Source organism: Geotrypetes seraphini, chromosome 17 (assembly GCF_902459505.1).
Source record: "Geotrypetes seraphini chromosome 17, aGeoSer1.1, whole genome shotgun sequence".
Classification (NCBI taxonomy): Eukaryota; Metazoa; Chordata; class Amphibia; order Gymnophiona; family Dermophiidae; genus Geotrypetes; species Geotrypetes seraphini.
Genome location: NC_047100.1, coordinates 16,705,752 through 16,725,276, shown reverse-complemented (window position 1 = coordinate 16,725,276; position 19,525 = coordinate 16,705,752). Strand labels below are relative to the sequence as shown.

Here is a 19,525-nt window from a genome sequence, read left to right as displayed (position 1 = left end):
CCAATAATTAAGTCATTGGAGCCCATGACTCCACTATGGGCTGCCAATCTGGAATCTTTGCCCAATTTTGGGCACCAAAATATACTTTATAGAATCCAGAGGTATACCTGTGTGTGTGTGTGTGTATAGATATGTGTTTCTCATAGAGATAGAGAGAACAAGTCTGAATTTAAGATTTTAGTGCATGACTGAAGGGCAAAGACAGAGATCCTCTTTTGAAGTTCAAACAGGTTTGGTAACCCCTGAAGACTGGAGAGAAGTTGTAGGGGTGTTAACAAAGTATCATGATGGCACCAGCAGCAGTTGCCTATGTCTAAATCCATGCTTGAGAGAGAGAATATGAATGTTTCTCAGAGAGACAAAGAGAGCGTTGGCTTCAAGTCTCTAGCTTCAAAAGACTGGACAATTTGGGTTGAAAAGTAGCCCATGACCCTCCTCTGAGCAAGAAAGTTCCCCTACCAAATCTGGTTACATTTATTCAAATGCTATAAAAACACGTAAAGAACAAGCAAAGATATATATATATATATATATGTGTGTGTGTGAAGGACAGTTCTATAAAATGGAGCCTAGAGGTAAGCGCCACTTATGCATATTAAAGACACCATTGATTGACAGGTACTTATATGCACTAGGTCCACAGCACCTAACTATAAGGAGAGTGCACACATGGGTGGAACATGCACATGTCTCCTAGTTGCATGCATATTTTATAGAATACTATAAATCATGTGAGTCACTTGGTGTACCTAGGCATGCCAACTTATGTCTGCCATTGACATGGCATAAGAGGGCATGCCTAAACATAAGTGTGCTGACGCTGTCATTATGCTAGTACTCTATAACAGAAATGTCGTCAAGATACTGTTATAAAATTGGTGCCGAGTGCCTAGCATTGGGGTACCTAGACTAAGACACCAATTTTTACAATTGTCACCATATATTTCAATATTGATAATAGAGGAATGTACTGAGACTGTCTTGTTAGGCCTCTTCAAAGTGTAGAAATTAGGGTCAGTGAACAAGCTATAGTTGATCCCTTTTTGTCGGATCAAACACATTCACAATTAGCCTTCAAGACCTAGATCCCATAATCAGGCTCATGAAACTGTGCTGTGTCTTCACTGACTTGTCAAAAACTAATCAGATAAATTGAGTTAGTCCTCAGTTTGGTGCTAACTAGGAATTGTGAACAATTGTTTTAAAAATAAATGTCTTTTTTTATTAATTATCACTTGCAATCAATTTGTTAGCCCTTATTTCTAAATATTGCTGCTAAAAATAATTTCTCTGGGTACTGAGAGGACTTCAACAATAGATATATAGAGCTGAAAGACTTTTACACCAGAGAATTCCAAGCGCTATTTTTTTTCCAAGTGGGTTTTTGTAGTATCTCTTCTTTTTACTGCTCTGTTTTATGATTTGATGAGGAAATTTTGAGATAGGAATTATTTATATATCTGGGTACAATAAGCACAGCTGAGCAATCATTAATCTAGTAGAATGAAACTGTGCTATAGCCAGCTGCTAACTGTTACTTTTATTTTAGCCATCAGATGTTACAATTGTAAAATCAATGAAGAATCCACCATCTGGTGTCAAACTAGTAATGGCAGCAGTATGTGTCATGAAAGAAATAAAACCTGAAAGAATTAATGATCCTGCAGGGACAGGACAGAAGGTAAAATATCTTTATTCATGAAAGAAATAAAACCTTTATTCATGATCCTGCAGTGACAGGACAGAAGGTATCTTTATTCATTTGAAATAGTGTATTGTAATACAAATATCATTTCAGGTTACATAGGATTACATAAAGGGGATTTTGAATGCATAATTTTTTACCTTATAATATGATTTGAGTTCATATATGTCTTAAGTAATTGGGGGGAGGGGTTCTGTTTAAATCCTGGCCATATTTGATTTTGGTGTATATGTTGTGATGACAACATTAGTCAATGTACAGTAAAACATGGCTGTCTTAACATTTGACTTACCATAAGTGTAGAGAGTTATTATATGAAACCACAAGAAAATCTGAAGCTATTGTTCTCAGTACAGTACAGTAGTTCGGGGTTAGAATGAGGTCTCACCAGAGTCTTATACAGGGACATCAATACCTCCTTTTCCTATAGCCAGTAGGAAAAAGGAGGTATTGATACTCCTGTATAAGACTCTGATGAGGCCTCATTTAGAATATTGTGTACAATTCTGGAGGCCGTGCCTTCAAAAAGATATAAAAAGTATGGAGTCAGTCCAGAGCAGCGGTCTCAAACACGTGACCCGCGGGCCGCATGCGGCTCCACAGGGACCATTTTGCAGCCCGCAATCTGTCCTCGACTAAAGCAGGGGTCTCCAATCTACTTCCCTTCCAATTGCCCTCCTCCAAGCCACTGCAATCGGGAAACAGACCAGCGCCCGAGGTCTTACCTCTCCCTGCTTATCTTCCCCAGCTCAGAGCCGACCAATTCTTGCCACCCGACGTCAATTCTAACGTCGGGGAGGAAATTCCGGGCCAGCCAATCGCTGCCTGGCTGGCCCGAAAGTTCCTCCCCGACGTTAGAATTGACGTCGGGTGGCGAGAATTAGTCGGTCCCGCGCTGGGGAAGATAAGCAGGGAGAGTTAAGACCTCGGCACAACCTGTTCCCTGATTGTGGCGGTGGCGGCCTGTTCCCCGATGGTAGTGGCTTGGGGGAGGGCAGGGAGAAGTATAGAAAGAAAGGGGGGACAGGGAGACAGAAAGAAAGAAGGGAGACGGGACACAAACAGAAAGGGGCATGGAGACAGAAAGAAAGGGGGCACGGAGAGAGAGAGAAAGAAAGAAGGGGGCAGGGTGAAAGAAATAAAAATTGGCGGAGGGAAGAAGACAGATGCCAGACCAGGGGAAAGGAAGGAAGGAAGGAGGGAGAGAAAGGAAAGAAAGAGATGTCAGACCATGGAAATAGGGACAGAAGAAGAGAGAGATAGAAGGGAAGGTAAGACATGGAAACGTAGATTTTGAAAAGAAAGCAGAAAAATTGAATATTAAGTTAATGCCAAAGATGGATGCAAGGCAGAAAGTGAAGATGGAGAGAAAATCAGTCAAAGGACAAGAAGACCCTGGAAACATAGTTAAATGCACAGAAAAATAAAGTCACCAGACAACAAAGGTAGGGAAAATTATTTTATTTTCAATATAGTGATTGAAATATGTCAATTTTGAGAAAGGAAAGATATTAAACTTTAAATGTGAGGGCTGCAGAAAAAATAGGGTACTTGGAGGGCCGCAGAAAAAATAGTTAATGACAATTTTGCATAAAGTAAAACTCTTTATAGTTTATAAATCTTTCCTTTAACTGTTAAAGGAAAGATTTATAAACTATAAAGAGTTTTACCTCATGCAAAGTTGTCATTTCTTTAATAAGACATTAACTATTTTTTCTGCGGCCCTCCAAGTACCTACAAATCCAAAATGTGGCTCCACTAAGGGTTCAAGTTTGAAACCACTGGTCCAGAGGAAGGCTACTAAAATGGTGCATCATAAGACATTTAGGGACAGACTTAAAGATCTCAATATGTATACTTTAGAGGAAAGGCAGGAGAAGGGAGATATGATAGAGATGTTTAAATGCACATGAGTCGAGTCTTTCTGTTACAAGGAAGCTCTGGAATGAGAGGGCATAGGATGAAGTTAAGAGGTGAAAGGCTCCAGAGTAATGCGTGGACAGTCTCCAGGAAGAAGTGGTGGAGACAGAGACTGTGTCTGAATTCAAGAAGGCGTGGGTTAAGCACATGGGATCTCTCAGAGAGAGAAAGAGATAATAGTTACTGCGGATAGGCAGACTAGATGGGCCATTTGGCCTTTATCTGCCATCATGTTTCTATGAATGCACTGCTGTGTCTTTATTAGACTGAAAGGTATTGCTTACAAAATAAAGGTTCCATATAGAGAATGACACGGGGACAAAATTATCTCCTTCCCCGCGGGAACTCACTTTCCCTATCCTGTCCCCACAAGTTTTGTTGCTATCCCTTTCTCTGCCCCATTCCTGTAAGCTCCACCTTAACTGCACAAGCCTTGAACACTTATGATTTTAAAGTGTTTGAGGCTTGTGCAGATGAGGACAGAGCTTACAGGAATGGGACGGGAAAATGAGTTCCCATGGGGATAGGAAAAAATTTGTCCCCATGTCATTCTCTAGTTCCATACTCTACTACAAAAGGAATCAAAACATTTCCAATAGAATCATTCCTTCAGTTAAATAAAATAGTGAATGCAGTCTACTTAGAGTACTCATTTCTTAGAATAATTTTAACAGTGTGCCAAAAGATATAATATTTCTTTGTGCAATAAAGTTGCTCTATTTATTCTCTAATTGTTGAACCTATACTTTATTTTCTGCATTGATTATTATACAATCAAGTGTGCAGTGTATTTATAATATAGACTTGAAATAGTTGATTATTTGACCATCACACATAGGTATGCTGTTATAATATTAAATCCCATCCCCCATATGACCCCAGAGATTTCATCCTACCTATGAATGTTGAGCAACATTCTTTCAGGGGCTTTCAGCATATTCATTCATAAGAACTACTTTGATTAACATTTATTGGGTGCATAATAAAAATGTTTTCTTTGGGGTTGGCACAGTTGTTCAGTGGCCAAGATCTCTATTTAATTCCCAAGTGAGGACTTTCTTTTCCCTAGCCAGATGGAACTGGGGATGCTGTGGAGGTAGCATTCATAACACTTTGGGGAGCCATAGTCGTCATGCTGAGGTGCACTTAGTGATCATCATTTAGGCCCATTATTATAAGCTTTGGGAAGGACATTCACTGTGATGACTGGGCTAAAAGTAACTTTGGAGGAGACATAAAGTAGAGTTAAAATACCACAATAGTTACAATTGAAGACTTATTGACAGATTCTAGCTTTGGTTCTGATTGAGCTGAAAGCCCCCCAAAAAGAAGAAGGAAATTGTGGAGTAAAAAAGCATGTTTAAAATAGTTTTTTCCTTATTTTTGTTTAAAGATCCTTGATTACTGGGGACCTAGCAAGAAACTACTGGGTGATATGAATTTCTTAAGAGACCTCAGAGAATACGACAAAGATAATATTCCAGTAAGTCTTTGTTCTTTGTTTTTAAAAACATTTGGAGTAGTTCTACAAATTTGTGCCTCAATTTCGCGCTCAATGCCGTGTGCTTAACACCAATTGTATAACAAATTCTGTTATAGAATACTATAGTATTCTATAACAGAATTTGTTATACAATTGGTGTTAAGCATACGGCATTGAGCACGAAATTGAGGCACAAATTTGTAGAACTACTCCAATATTTTGTAACCGGTTACTGAGGCTGTTAAGGGTATTTTGCCAATTAGGCCCCCCCCCCTAAATTACGCAAGAGGTTTTTAGTGCCAGCCGGTGCACTAAATGCTCTGCGCTGCTCCAGCACTCATAGAAACTCTATGACCGTCGGAACAGTGCAGAGCAGTCAGCGCACCGGCCAGTGCTAAAAACTTCTTGCATGGTTTTGTAAAATGGGGGGTAAGTTAGGCACCCTTTATAGAATCAGCCCCTTACTGTTTAGCAGGACATGTTTATCCACACCTACCCTAGCTGAGATAACTTTCAAACACCACTCTGACCTCATGCAACTTTCTTTAAATTAGTCCCCTTATACTTGGGCCTCTTATCCTATAAATCGCCTTGAACCTGTACTGGAAAAGAGTGATTATGAAATCCTGATTATTTTCTAACTTCTGTTATTCTGTCTTTTCTATCTATATGCTCCTTCTTTGCCTATACCCTTTGGCGTCCATTAAAATGTTTTTTTGCATATTGTGATGATATTATAATGTAGCATACTATGGCATATTTTGTATTGTGTTTTTTGAATATTTTTACTGTTGTAATTGTCTATTGCTTAGGTTTGCTGTTCACCACCTTGAGTGAATTCCTTCAAAAAGGCGGTAAATAAAATAAGTGGTGTACACCTCTAGGCACCAGTGTATAGAAATGCCTCAATTGATATCTGCATTTATTAGAGATGTGATATAATGTGGGTAACTCTGTAACATGGTTTGATCACGATCCAGGTGCCTGTCATGCAGAAGATTCGAAGTGAATATATCACTAATCCTGATTTTGATCCAGTAAAGGTAGCTAAAGCCTCCTCAGCAGCTGAGGGTTTGTGTAGGTGGATTCTGGCCATGGAAGTATATGACAGAGTTGCAAAGGTACATTTTTGTTTCTGTTTTGAATGGACATCTGTCTCAGAACTTAACAAAAGAGGAGTTTCATTGTTGAGATAAATACAGATATTTTACTAATGTTCCTTTTGTATGTTAAGAGCTTTGATTCCAGTTATTTTTCTTAGTTAAGCTGTATTCATATTGGGGGCAACTTTCAAAGGGATTCTTTCTGTGTAAATGGGAGTTTAGTTACAGAGATAGCACATTGGAAAGCAGCCCAGCCCCCCTCTAGGGCAAAACAACATAACATATATGCTTTTTCTGGGCTCAGGTACATTCTGGGATTTCAGTTTTAATCCTCACACATTGTTTAACCAGCATAACCTTGTAACTGCAAAAACTGTGGGTTAATAAAATCCCCATAGAACTTCACTTTGCGAGATTTTGAAAAGGAACATTCCTTTGAATATCAACTTGCAGGCCTGTGAGCTCTCTGAAAATTACCCCTTCCTAGATCAATCCAGTCACAGACCATAGGCCAGGTGAGGATATTCAGTCACTTTAACCATCCTGGATGACTAAGGATATATTTATCATTGTTACAAATGTTTAAATCAGATCACCAACTCCTCTGTGAGAACTTGGACTTGGATTTGGAGATGAACTTGGGAAAATCCATTGTTTATTCCTGGTATAAGCAGCATAAAATCTATTTTGAGAACTTTCCCAGTACTTGTGACCTGAATTGGTCACTGTTGACCTTCAGCAATGCTCATGCTCTTATCAAAGTTTAGCCACCAGGTAGAGTATGAACTGAATATTTGTTCTAAGATGGAATTGGAAAGCCAGGGCTTCTATACTTAGCACTGTCTCTGTGAGCACCTGTCTCTGTGAGCAGTTCCAAAGAGACACAGCAATATGACTGCACTGGCCAGTATAACTGGAATAACTCGTACCAGGGTGGTGATGCTTCTATCCCAAACTATGTCATCCATAAATGAGCCTCTACAGGTTTCCCACTGTTCTGTGCTTTACTTCACACTGCTGGAGCATGGCTAATGTTAAAACCACAGGAAACCAACCCTCTTCCCTTTAAAAGCAGCTGGTGGAGACTGGGAAGCTGTAACAGAATATTCTGCTCATTAATCCTTTTTTTTTTTTAAATTCTTTATTCATTTTATAATTCACAAACAAGTGTACAGTAAATATCAAACAATTAGAATACAATATCACTTGAAAATCTACCATATCATACAACAAAAAGATATAGCCCCCACCCCTTCCCACTTCCATATACAACAAAAAATATTCCACATGAATATGATATCTTAGCATTCATATATATTATTAATAGTAACTTACATGGAAGTCTGGCTGCTACTCTGTGGAATTTGATGAGTTTTCCCTGCAAGAATTCTTTGATATTACCAGTGATTCTATTAGCTGCTCCTAAATGAAACCCTACCACCTTTGCTCAACACATCAAGGTGGCTTGTGAATGGCTTTGTGTGCATGCTCTGTTAATAAAGACATGTCCTCTTTTCATTTGCCAGCCACATTTCAGTGGCTATTCTGTCAACTTTTTCAGAGATTGTTACAAATGTTTAAATCAGATCACCAACTCCTCTGTGAGAACTTTTTCGGCCTGTTCCCCACTCATGAGCTCCTCTGAGTCCGGTATATTAGATGTGTCTTCACTCGTGAAAACCGACGAGAAGAACGTGTTCAACCTCTCAGCTACCTCTTTATCCTCCTTAATCACTCCCTTCCTATCCCCATCATCCAACGGCCCCACCTCCTCTCTCGCTGGTCGCTTCCCCTTTACGTAACTGAAGAATGCCTTGAAGTTTTTTGCCTCCCTGGCCAGCCCCTCCTCGTATTCCCCTTTTGCTTTTCTAACCTCTCGGTGGCATTCCTTTTGGCATTTCCTGTGCGCCTGGTGATTTTCCTCCGTTGGGTCCTTTTTCCATCTCCGGACAAAAAAGTATAAAAAAAAAAAAAGACAAAAAAAATAAAGAACAAGATGGTTTAGAGTTTTTAAATTCATTTATTGGACCAAATGTTCCGGATCATATAAAAAGAAGCTTAGAAGAACATATATCTTTAAAAGAAATAGAATCAGCATTGAAGGCTCTTAGAGTTGGATCCGCTCCAGGTGGAGATGGATATACTGTTGAATATTATAAAACATTTCAAAATACTTTATTACCTTATCTATTAAATTTATACCAATATCAAATGAATAACGGAAATATATCAGGAACTATGGCTGATTCTGTTATAATTGTCTTGCCAAAACCAAACAGGGATCCGACATTGATAACAAACTATAGGCCTATATCTTTGATGAATGTAGATGCTAAATTAATTGCTAAAGTGCTAGCTATAAGACTAGCAAAAGCTCTTCCTTTTATCATTGATGTACATCAAACAGGATTTGTTGCTAAAAGACACTCTTCACATAACACTAGATTAGCATTTCATTCTTTAAATTTAGCAAAAAATTTGAATGATCCAGCTTTTCTAATATCATTAGATGCAGAAAAAGCATTTGATAGAGTAGAATGGAAGTTTATATATCAAGCTCTAGAATGGTTTGGTGTAGGACCTGGTTTTATTAAAATGATTCAAACATTATATAGCTCCCCTGGAGCAAGATTAAATATAAACAATAACTTATCTGATAAATTTAACTTGCTAAGGGGAGTTAGACAAGGTTGTCCTTTATCTCCCTTACTTTTTGATATCGTTCTGGAACCCTTATTAATTGCAATAAATCAAACTAAGGAAATAAAGGGAATCACATTTTCTAATTGGGAATTTAAATTATCTGCGTATGCAGATGATATTTTATTATATTTAAGAGAACCAGAAGACACCATTCCAGATCTACTTAACTTAATAGAAAAGTTTGGAAAGTTTTCTGGATATAAAATCAATTGGGAAAAATCTGAAGTTCTTCCAATTAATATCCATTGTACCAAAGGATTATTTGATTCATATTCATTTAAATGGAAAGAGGAAGGACTAAAATATTTAGGTATTCTTATAAAAAATACAATTGATGACACAGTAAAAGAGAATGAAAAACTTTTATTAAAGAAAATAACAGAAATGTGCGAGCAATGGAATCCTTTACATCTTTCTTGGTGGGGAAGAGTTCAAACAATTAAAATGATGATTTTACCTGTGGTTTGTTATCAAATGAGTATGATCCCAATATTTTTTCAGGGGTCATTTTATAAAAAGTTAAACAGTACACTAACAAAATTTGTTTGGTTTGGGAAAAGACCCAGAATCGCTTTAGCATCATTACAAAAAACAATTAAGGAGGGAGGGGTAAATTTTCCAAATTTCTATAGGTACCATCAAGCCTATATTTTAAGACAGGGTATGTATTGGATCCTCCCAGATCTCATGGAAAATGTACCCGACTGGTTATATTTAGAATGGCGCCTCATGTTCCCTTTACATCCAGAACATTTCATTAGTATAACAATGCCCAGGAGTTATAAAGATCATAGAATTCTAATAGATACATGGAAAACATTAAGATTTATAAGCAATTTATCAACAGATCCATTGGCTAAATCTTTAAATCAATCTATTTGGGTAAACTCCAGGATCAAAATTGGTGGATTTAAAATAGTATGGAAACAATGGATAATAGCAGGTATACGTACTTTAAAAGATGTAATAATAAATGGATCACTGCTTAGTTTTTCACAATTGCAACAAAAATTTGGATTAGAAAAAACACAATATTTTAAATGGATGCAATTGAAGCAGGCTATTCAGGAAGGGTTCCCTGAATGGAAGAATCTTAATACTCAATATAGTTTGCCAATCCTTTGTTTTCAAGCAGATTTTCTAGGACACCAAGCTGCAAAATGGTATAAGATTATATATGAATTTTCAAACAAAAAAAAGAGAACAGGACTTAGGGACATTTGGAGTATTGAGATAGGACAGACAGTTTCTGCATCTCAATGGCAAAAATTTTGGTCCTGGAGAATACATACTACAAGGTCAGCATCTATGAGTCAAACATGGATGTTTTTATTACATAGAGTTTTATGGACCCCTACAAGATTACAGAAATTAGATAGTAGTAGATCTAATAGATGCTGGCATTGTAAGATAGAAGTGGGGACATTAGATCATTTATTATTCTTTTGTCCCTGTATTAATTCCTTTTGGAAATTAATTTGGCCCCAAATTAATAAATTATTAGAAAATCATGTTGGACTATCATATGATACAATATTATTTGGAACAACAATGAGAACACAGAGTCCTATATCAGTTAACAATAATAAACTTTTATTAATTTTAACAGGGGTCGCCATTCAGCAAATTACTCAGAACTGGAAAGATTACACTAAATTAAATTACACTTTCTGGTGGAATTCAATTTGTCATATATATAAAATGGAAAAAGTAATGGCATTACAACAAGGTTATATTAAAAAATTTAATAAAATATGGGGACCATTGACAAATTATTCTACTGATCAGATATCATAACACATGTAAAGAGCATATAGAGGGGGTAGGGAGGGAAAAATATTGTAATAATAGTATGATATAAAATTTTGATAAAGGGTTTCTTTAATTTACAATGTAAGAACATTTATTGATAATTTCAAGTGTTTTTTCATAATTGAATGTAATACATGTATTTCACTTGATGTAAGAATTTAAAAAGAATAAAAATTATTTACAAAAAAAAAAGAAAGGGCATGAGTGGGGGAGTAGGAGATAAACATTGGCAGGGAGTAGTCTGTTAAAGTCCTGTTGGGATACTTTATGCAGATGTTAATTATATTTAAATTGTGTTATTATTGCTCTGGATCTTAGGAAAGTGATGTGCCAGTAAAGAACAGAATAGGATAAAAGTATCAAGAAATAGAGATATGAAAATAAAGATCAACAAATACTATGTAGGCAATAACTTTTTGTTAGACTAACATAATACATTTTTAGCTAGTTTCAAATAGCTGTGATCCCTGCAAAATAAATTAAGCAGCAAGCTTTCTGAAATACAATCTAATAACAGGTTACACCATTACATTACAATGGTGATATGATGTTTGTTTTAAAAGCTATGAAGAATTGCAAAGTAAAAAGGATAGGGAGGATCATGCTTCCAAAGGAATACTAAAACGGATAAAGATAAATACTAGAATTTAGAGATAAAGGGGAACTGTGTATGAATGAGTGAGAAAATCAATGCTCAATCATTCTTTCTTTTGTTACAAAATGTTTGATCATTTTACAACCCTAACATCAATGAGCTGCTGCACCACTAAGTTTTGGTGGCTGTTTAGAATATTGCATAGTTTAGTGGGAGGGGACCTGGATATTGGATTAGGTGTAGGATTTGTAATAATTAAAGAAAAAGATCATAAAAACTTGGATAAAAAGTAATATCATGTAGATAGCAAAATGTCTATGGCTGACACCTGGGATGTTTCCTGAGCAGGGAATAAGTAGACAAATTAGGTGGATCAATTAGTTTTTTTAGCCTTAATCTTCATCTGCAGATGCAGAGAGAACACAAGGAGGTACTTATTCACTAGGGAGCTGGTGAGTGCCTGGAGTGGTCTATCAGTGATAGTGGTGGAGGTCAATATGCTAATGAAATTTAATTATACTTGGGACAAATTTAGAAGCAGTGGTAGGAACCAAGGTTGGAGGCTTGGTAAAAGACACACAAGAGGTGAATAGTATTAGTTTAAGAGAGTGAAAACAGTATTTATGCTTTTCTACCCAAACCAGTAGAGAACCAGAGAAAATCTCAGCTGGAACTGGATGACTAAATTGGCACTTATCTTTCAACTTTCATGCTATCATTTTAAAAGTTTTGATTAAAAAAATATAATCCTGTTCTTCAATTATTGTAATTAAATAGGTGGTAGCTCCCAAGAAAGCACGTCTAGGAGAGGCCCAGCAGTCCCTAGCTGAGACTATGTCACTGTTGAACCAAAAGAGAAGTGAGCTGAAGGAAGTGGAAGATCGTTTGGCTACTTTGGAGCATACCTTTCATGAGAAAACTGAAGAAAAAGTTCGTCTTGAGTTCCAAGTGGATCTATGTGCTAAGAAACTAGAAAGAGCAGAGAAGCTGATTGGAGGGCTTGGAGGAGAAAAATCAAGGTTAGACACAAACCAGTCTCTATTAACAAATATTCTAAAATGAATCTGGTAGAAAAAGCAATGTGAACTAATACGTAACGCTAATTATAAACCATACACCTCCCCCTACCCTAGATTCTATAAAGGGTGCAGATCCCAGATTGTCAGCCAAAATAATTAAGTAGTGGGATCCAGTGATTTAATTATTAATTGGCACTAATTGTGATGTGGGTGCCTAAATTGGATCACATGCAAATCAAACTGGGGCATAGCCATAAGAGAGGCATAGGCAGGTCAGGAATGTTACAGGATAGCAAGAATCAACACCAAACTTGCACACTAGGATTTACACCAGGTTTCAGCTGGTATAAGTTCTCTTGCCCAAAGTTGAATGCAGAATTTGACGCTCAGTCCTATTCTATAAGTGTTCATGCTGCAATGCCCTTTATAGAATGACGTTGAATGCTGATTTTTATTGTAGCTTAAATTTCAGTGCCATTTATAGAACTTCCCCCTACATATTTCCATCTTTAAAGAGATGGTACAACTACATTCTCTTTTCTAAAATTGTTTGAGAAAATGCTAATATATCACTTTAATGTATGCTTTGATTTACCATAAAAGAGTTAAGAGGATGTTTTTCAAACAGGTTGCTTTGATCCAGAGCCCGTGGGTACCTCCTACTCATGGTCTTTTCATCAAATTTTAAAGAGAAAGTGCCTATATACTCTTCCTTTGAAAATTGCTATGGATAGAAAATGCTTCTTTTTCTTCAGGCAGTAACGGCTCAAGGGATCATGGTGCCTTAAGCCAACTTTATATTGGGACCTCTCTAACCCCACATCAGCATCCCCTGCCTCAGGACTCTCCATCTCCGAGAGATCTGGCATCTCTTCCTCCACGCTTCCTCCCCCTCCCCCCCCACACACACATTTGGTATCTTCTCCTCTGTCTCAACCTCACCCCCTCTCCCCTCATACCCAGCCTACCTTGAAACCCATAGAGGGCGCCAGCAGCAGTAATTCACAGATGTTGCCTGCATCTGTCCTGGAACCTTCCTTCTGTCTTGTGCCACCCTACTGAAAACAGGACGTTGCATCAGAGGAGGCCAGACACAGCAGAGTGAAAGCTCCAAGCCAGATGCAATCAGCATTTGTGTATCATTTGTAACCTCATGCTTAGATAACTGCAATCTACTTCTAATTGGTCTTCCACAGTGCCCCCTTTCCTCCCTGCAATCTGTGCAGAACTCTGCTGCACAACTCATCATCTACCAACCTCGCTACACTCGTGTCACACCTCTCCTAAAATTACTTCACTGGCTCTCTATCTGCCTTCACATACAGTTCAAGCTCCTATTGTTGACATACAAGTATGTTCATTCTGCTGCCCCTCAATATGTCTCCTCTCTTCTCTCTCTTTATACACCTCCCAGAGACCTCCATTCCTCAGATCAGCTGCTCATAGCTGTACCCTTCTCCTCCACTGCCAAATCCAGACTTAGTTATACCTGGAATAAATTTGTTTACACTTAGAATAAATTACCTGAGATTGTCCACCAAGCCCCTTCCCTTGTTTGAAAGCAGATTGAAAACCCACCTTTTTGATATAGTTTTCAATCCATAACCTTGCTCCCCACCAACTACCCACCAACCTAACCCACAGATTACTCGTTCTCCTAACTGTATCCATGACATCCTGTTTGTCTATTTAGATTATAAGCTCTTTCAAGCAGGGACTGTCTTCTTTGTGACTCTGTACAGTGCTGTGTATGTCTGGTAGCACTATAGAAATAATTAATAGTAGTATCACTGCCTCTGCCAGCTCCCTCTGAGACTTTGAAGGTAGATGGTGGTGAGGGTGGAAGTTGAGAGAGAAAAGATATTAGATTGGGGGAGAAGGAGTAGAAGGAGAGACACTGGATCATGGGCAGAAGGAGAGAAAAAATAGAAAGGGGGCAATACTGGACTTAGATTTTGGTACCTTGAGCCATTACTCACCTGGTCCATAGGTTGAACTGGCCCTGTGTACAGGTTTCATTTTATGAAAAATACAATCTGTGTGAGTTAGTATCTGATCCTATCCAAATCATATCCCAGGAACTCCTTCCTTAATCATAGCTACAGGTGTGCCTGTTATGGAATCTCCTGCATGTTTTCAGCTGGATTGAGCGAGGACATTTTCAGATGTCCAATTACCCATGAAAATGGCTTTTCAAGTTGAATTTTCAGGTGGCAATTTTTCAAAGGAATTCTGCTAGGAAGGAGATCTCTTTGAAGTTCCCACTCATCCTTGGAGGACAAATGTCGGAACTTCCTGGTGGGAAGTTTGCACCTGCAACAACAACAAATAAGAGATTTTAAGTTTTTTTAAAAATGCCATAATTGGAAAAGTACTGATACCCTAGTGTGATAATGAGGCACGGATTGTAAAATGCTCTTCTGAGGTTTTATTTGCTGTACTTACACTGTATTGTTGTTCATTATAGATGGTCTAAGGCTGCAGATGATCTCCAGAATACTTACGATAACTTGACAGGAGATGTTCTCATATCAGCAGGAGTGATAGCTTATCTAGGTGCTTTCACTGCTGCTTATCGCCAAGAATGTTCTAGAGACTGGAGCAAGTTATGCAAGGTTCTTTGTTTAAGACTACATTCTTTTCTGTGAATAAATTGTAAATTTGTTCTTCTAATCCAACAGTTTAAAGCTGGAATATAGTATTGTATATACTTATGTAGGGACCCTTTTACTAAATTGCATTTGCTTAACACAGGGAAAAAGGCTTGTGGCAAACACTTAAAAACATTTTTCAGTGAACTGCCTGTCTATGCGCATTTATTGCATATATATTTTTTTAATTTTATCAGGAGGGTGGATGTCATGGGTGGGGAATGAGTGGGAAAACATTAGGATGCAGTAAGGGCATTAACTTTTTACCAGTACCATGTGCTAATGCAAACATTAGCATGTGACCAGAAGAAAAATATATTTATAAGCCTACAGTTATGCAATGCTGAATATGGCTTTAGCTGCGGGAAAGTCTCATGCTAAAACATGCTAAGAGGATAACAGAAGAAGGGGGCTAGCCTCGAATACAGAACAGCACAAAAGAGAGGCAAGAAAGATGTCTATACCAACCACCAGTTACATTTATTGAACCAACAATAATACCCTAACACAAGTCTTTGATCTCGAAAGATCACATAAGGTTCCAAATGTGGAATCCTAGGAAAGTTCCATGCTAAGGCCAAATTCTAGTATAGTTTATTAAAAAAGCCCCTTAATAAACTAGATTAGAGGTTCTTAATCTTTTTTGTTTCCTGCACCTCTTTTAACTGATCAATAAAACCCTCGCACCCCTTTCCTAAATAATGTATCTACTAGTGACTAGTAAGGGATGCCCATAAGAAGATGCCTTACTGGGTCAGACCAATGGTCCATCAAGCTCAGTAGCCCGTTATCACAGTGGCCAATCCAAGTCACTAGTACCTGGCCAAAACCCAAGGTGTAGCAATATTCCATGCTACCAATACCAATATTTTTTCAGAGGCACTCCTTCTTCATTTGTTCCTGTTGAGGCATCAGCACAGACCCTGATATTAAGACTCCTGAAGAAGGGAATCATCCTGAAACTGGGCACAGTAGAGCCACAGTTCCTGGCTGTTATATAGGCCTGGAACAAGTACAAATACAGGAAAAGTCTCCATTTAAGGAACGCCATGAATCTGAGGAATGCCTGAGATAAGTACTATGAATTCTCTGGTTTGAGCACTTATTTAGTTTGGTGGATAACGACTTTGCAAGCTATTAAATCACTGAAACACTTATTAGTGGGTTCACTTTATTATTTGTAGCACAAGATGTACACCCATGATGGTGCTAGAGAGGCTTGAAACAGAGCCTCCGAAATACAGGTTTAATCCTGGAACTCTTTGCACTGAGGGTACATCTACACACAAATTTTTTTAATTTTATATAGGGGTCAATTGACCCCGATAGACTTTCAACTTTGCTATCCACCATCCTAAATAGGAATAGAGGTATTGTTTGTGTTACCAATACAGGGCAAGCAGTGGTTTCTCCCATGTCTTTCTCAATAACAAACTATGAACTTTTCATCCAGGAACTGACAGCTATGTATGTTGCTGTTAAGCAACTCCTTCTAACACACAAACAACACTGTGGAGTGGTCTGTGTCAAAAGGATGGTCCAAGCTTCTACAGTAATGGGGCTGGGTCCCACAACAAACAACAGCAAAATGTTCAAAATAAAACAATGTGGAACCAGATCCTGGACTTCTAAGAGTTAAAAAATTTGTACATTTATTAAAGTCTTGATGAAATTAAAAATGTCACAATATGCTAAAAGCCAAACACATTCCAGAAGGATAAAGTTATTGTATCATGTACTGCTGCATGTATTGCTGTTAAGCAACTAACAGTGCTAGCTGCTAGCTTAAATTACAGTAGAACACAGTTACACTACCGACAACTGTCCTCATAACTGTCTTCATAACTGCCTTCACTCTGTTTAGAAAGTGTCAGTAAATCACTTCAGATTTCAAGATCCTTCTCCACAAACCATTTGACTTCTTCCCATACCTTTTGAGGATACAGGCAACACTGGTTAAGAACTCCTGAACTAGAGGAATACTTTGTTGTCCACAGTATACCTGTATACAACTTTGATGTAGATATTTATGTATTTAGATCAATGCTGTCTTTTTAAAATGTTTATTTTATTTTTATTTTTCCTCTAACTCTACTTTTCACTTCACTATTACCCTCCAGGTACTTTAGTTAGATTGTGAGCCTTCGGGACAGTAAGGGAATTTTCCAAGTACCTTTCTTATTTCTAATCTTAATGTATATTTTCTGTAAACCGCTTAGAACCTAACGGATGTAGCGGTATATAAGAAATAAATTACATTACATTACATTACATATTTAAAATGATGTCACTTGATACAGGGGAATCTACTAATGACGGGTCATATGGGGGAGGGAGATGCTACTAATAATGTCAAAGGTTTCAGAGGCTAGGGAGAGGCATAGCTACTAATGGTACTGGGAGGGGTTAGGGATTGGGAATGCTATTAATGATATTGGGGAATTTAGGGGGACTGCTAATGAAGTTGGGAGGGTTCAGAGGAGGGGGATGGTTGCTAATGATGTCAAAGGGTCTGGTTTTGTCTTGATGGGGATGGTAAGAATCAATGCTGTGAGGTGCAGCAACTTTAAGAAGCTGCAGACATGGAAACAAGGAGAGATCAGCAGTGATATAGTGGGCATCATCTTTGTGGGGGGGGCGCTGGCGCTTCTCCTTCTTTCCAACCCCCCCCCCCCCCCCGTGTACCTCTTGAAATGTTCACTGATGTGAGCACCATCTTCTACTTCTGACCTTAGTTCCCTTCTGACATCACTTCCTGGTCGTGGGACCAGGATGTGACGTCAGAACGGAGCCAAGGCCGGCATGAGCAGCAGGTGGAAGATGCTGCTTGCGCCGGAGAATATTTCAAGAGGTATGTGTAATGGGGGCACTCAAGCAGTGGGGAAGAGTGGGGGGGGGTGCAGCGATGCTGGGCACTACCACCCTGGGCGCCAACCTTCCTCGCTATGCCACTGGAGATCAGGATTCTCTTTTCTTCCATGTGAGTGCAGCTTTTTAAAATTATTGTTCTTGCTGGATGATCTATCAGATACATGTGCACTTTTGCATGCCATTATAGTATTTTATTTAAAAATTTTCAGTGTTCTGCAGAGCCTCTGTAAAAATACTGGGGGAATTGGGAATGGAGACATCCAGGTTGAGACATTCACATCTCAATATTCTTTATAAAATAGATCTTCTCATATAAGGTATCAATAATGGTGCTGCGTATTGATAAAGACCTCTATTAACACATATAATATCTTTATTCCTTTTTAGAGCAAAAATATTCCTTGTTCAGATGACTTTTCTTTGAGTAAAACTCTTGGTGATCCAATAAAGATCAGAGCTTGGAATATTGCTGGCCTACCTACTGATAATTTCTCAATTGACAATGGTGTGATTGTTAGCAATGCTAGACGTTGGTAGGTAGCACAAAATAAGGATATTTTGTTAATGCATGCTATTTTGAAATTATAGAAAGTAAATAGGAAGTAGTATTTTGCATTGACTTAAAGGAAATATATTTTAGTTGATACATTGTTATATTGTGTAAGTAGTTTTCTCATAAAAGACAAAATTACATTTGCATAATTTCAAAGGCCTAAAAATATTGCAAAGTCTAGACTTTTTTTTTAAATTAAAATAAAATGTACTGGCTTTTTCATTCTTACAGAAGGCCTTCAGATATTAACTTGGCTCATTATATATTCTAGGCCTTTAATGATTGACCCACAAGGTCAAGCCAATAAGTGGATAAAGAACTCTGAGCGGGAAAACCAGTTAAATGTTACCAAGTTCACAGATTCTGATCTCATGAGAACCCTAGAGAACAGCATCCAGTTTGGAACACCAATTTTACTAGAAAATGTTGGAGAAGAACTTGATCCCTCATTGGAACCTCTGCTGCTCAGACAAGTGTTTAAACAAGGTAAAAAATTAAGCAACATTAATATTCATCTGGGGTGAGCAACCTGCCATTGAATTTTATATGATTCGTTAGGCCATGAGAAGTACTGTATATACAGAAAATGGCCCGCACAAATGTCATGAACCAGAGTTTTGTTATCTGAAACCATTGAAGAATACAACAACAGGATATGACTTGTTTGACAGAATTAACTATTTGTAATGACAGAAGTATATGGTGACATACTATTTGGTAATTCAGTAGTTTATTCAGTCATCACAGTAAGTTGAGGCGGAATAGAAATCAGTAATGCAATGTAATGTAAAGTTTTGAATTGTATGGCACATTTGTTAATAGTTTTTTGTGTGCAGCCCACTAGGGATATTAGTGACATTCGTGTGGCTTTTTGTGTATAAAGGTTGCCCATTCCTGATCTAATCACTTACAGATATGCATTTGATCTACAGTGTCAGCTAACCACTTTGTTCTTATTTTCTAATTCTGCTGCTTGTCATCAGAGGAAGGTAATATGTTAAAAACAAATTTTCTTCTTCATTTTTAAGATTTCTTTTTAAAAAAATGGAATAATATTGATATTAGCAAAATTATGCAGTATCTCATTATGCACAGATTTATGGGGCCTTG

The 19,525-nt window shown here is 37.8% G+C and overlaps 1 protein-coding gene across 2 annotated transcripts in view; it reads left to right on the top strand.

The window, feature by feature from the left end:
* The window catches only part of DNAH12 (dynein axonemal heavy chain 12), a 451,362-nt gene that overhangs the window by 353,054 nt on the left and 78,783 nt on the right, over positions 1-19,525 (top strand). For both annotated transcript variants that reach the window (XM_033925718.1, XM_033925717.1), the window contains 7 exons: positions 1,550-1,681; positions 5,019-5,108; positions 6,089-6,229; positions 12,099-12,340; positions 14,808-14,955; positions 18,250-18,395; positions 18,687-18,901. In XM_033925718.1, the coding sequence (XP_033781609.1) occupies positions 1,550-1,681; positions 5,019-5,108; positions 6,089-6,229; positions 12,099-12,340; positions 14,808-14,955; positions 18,250-18,395; positions 18,687-18,901 (1,114 nt within the window). The remainder of the gene's footprint in view (positions 1-1,549; positions 1,682-5,018; positions 5,109-6,088; positions 6,230-12,098; positions 12,341-14,807; positions 14,956-18,249; positions 18,396-18,686; positions 18,902-19,525) is intronic.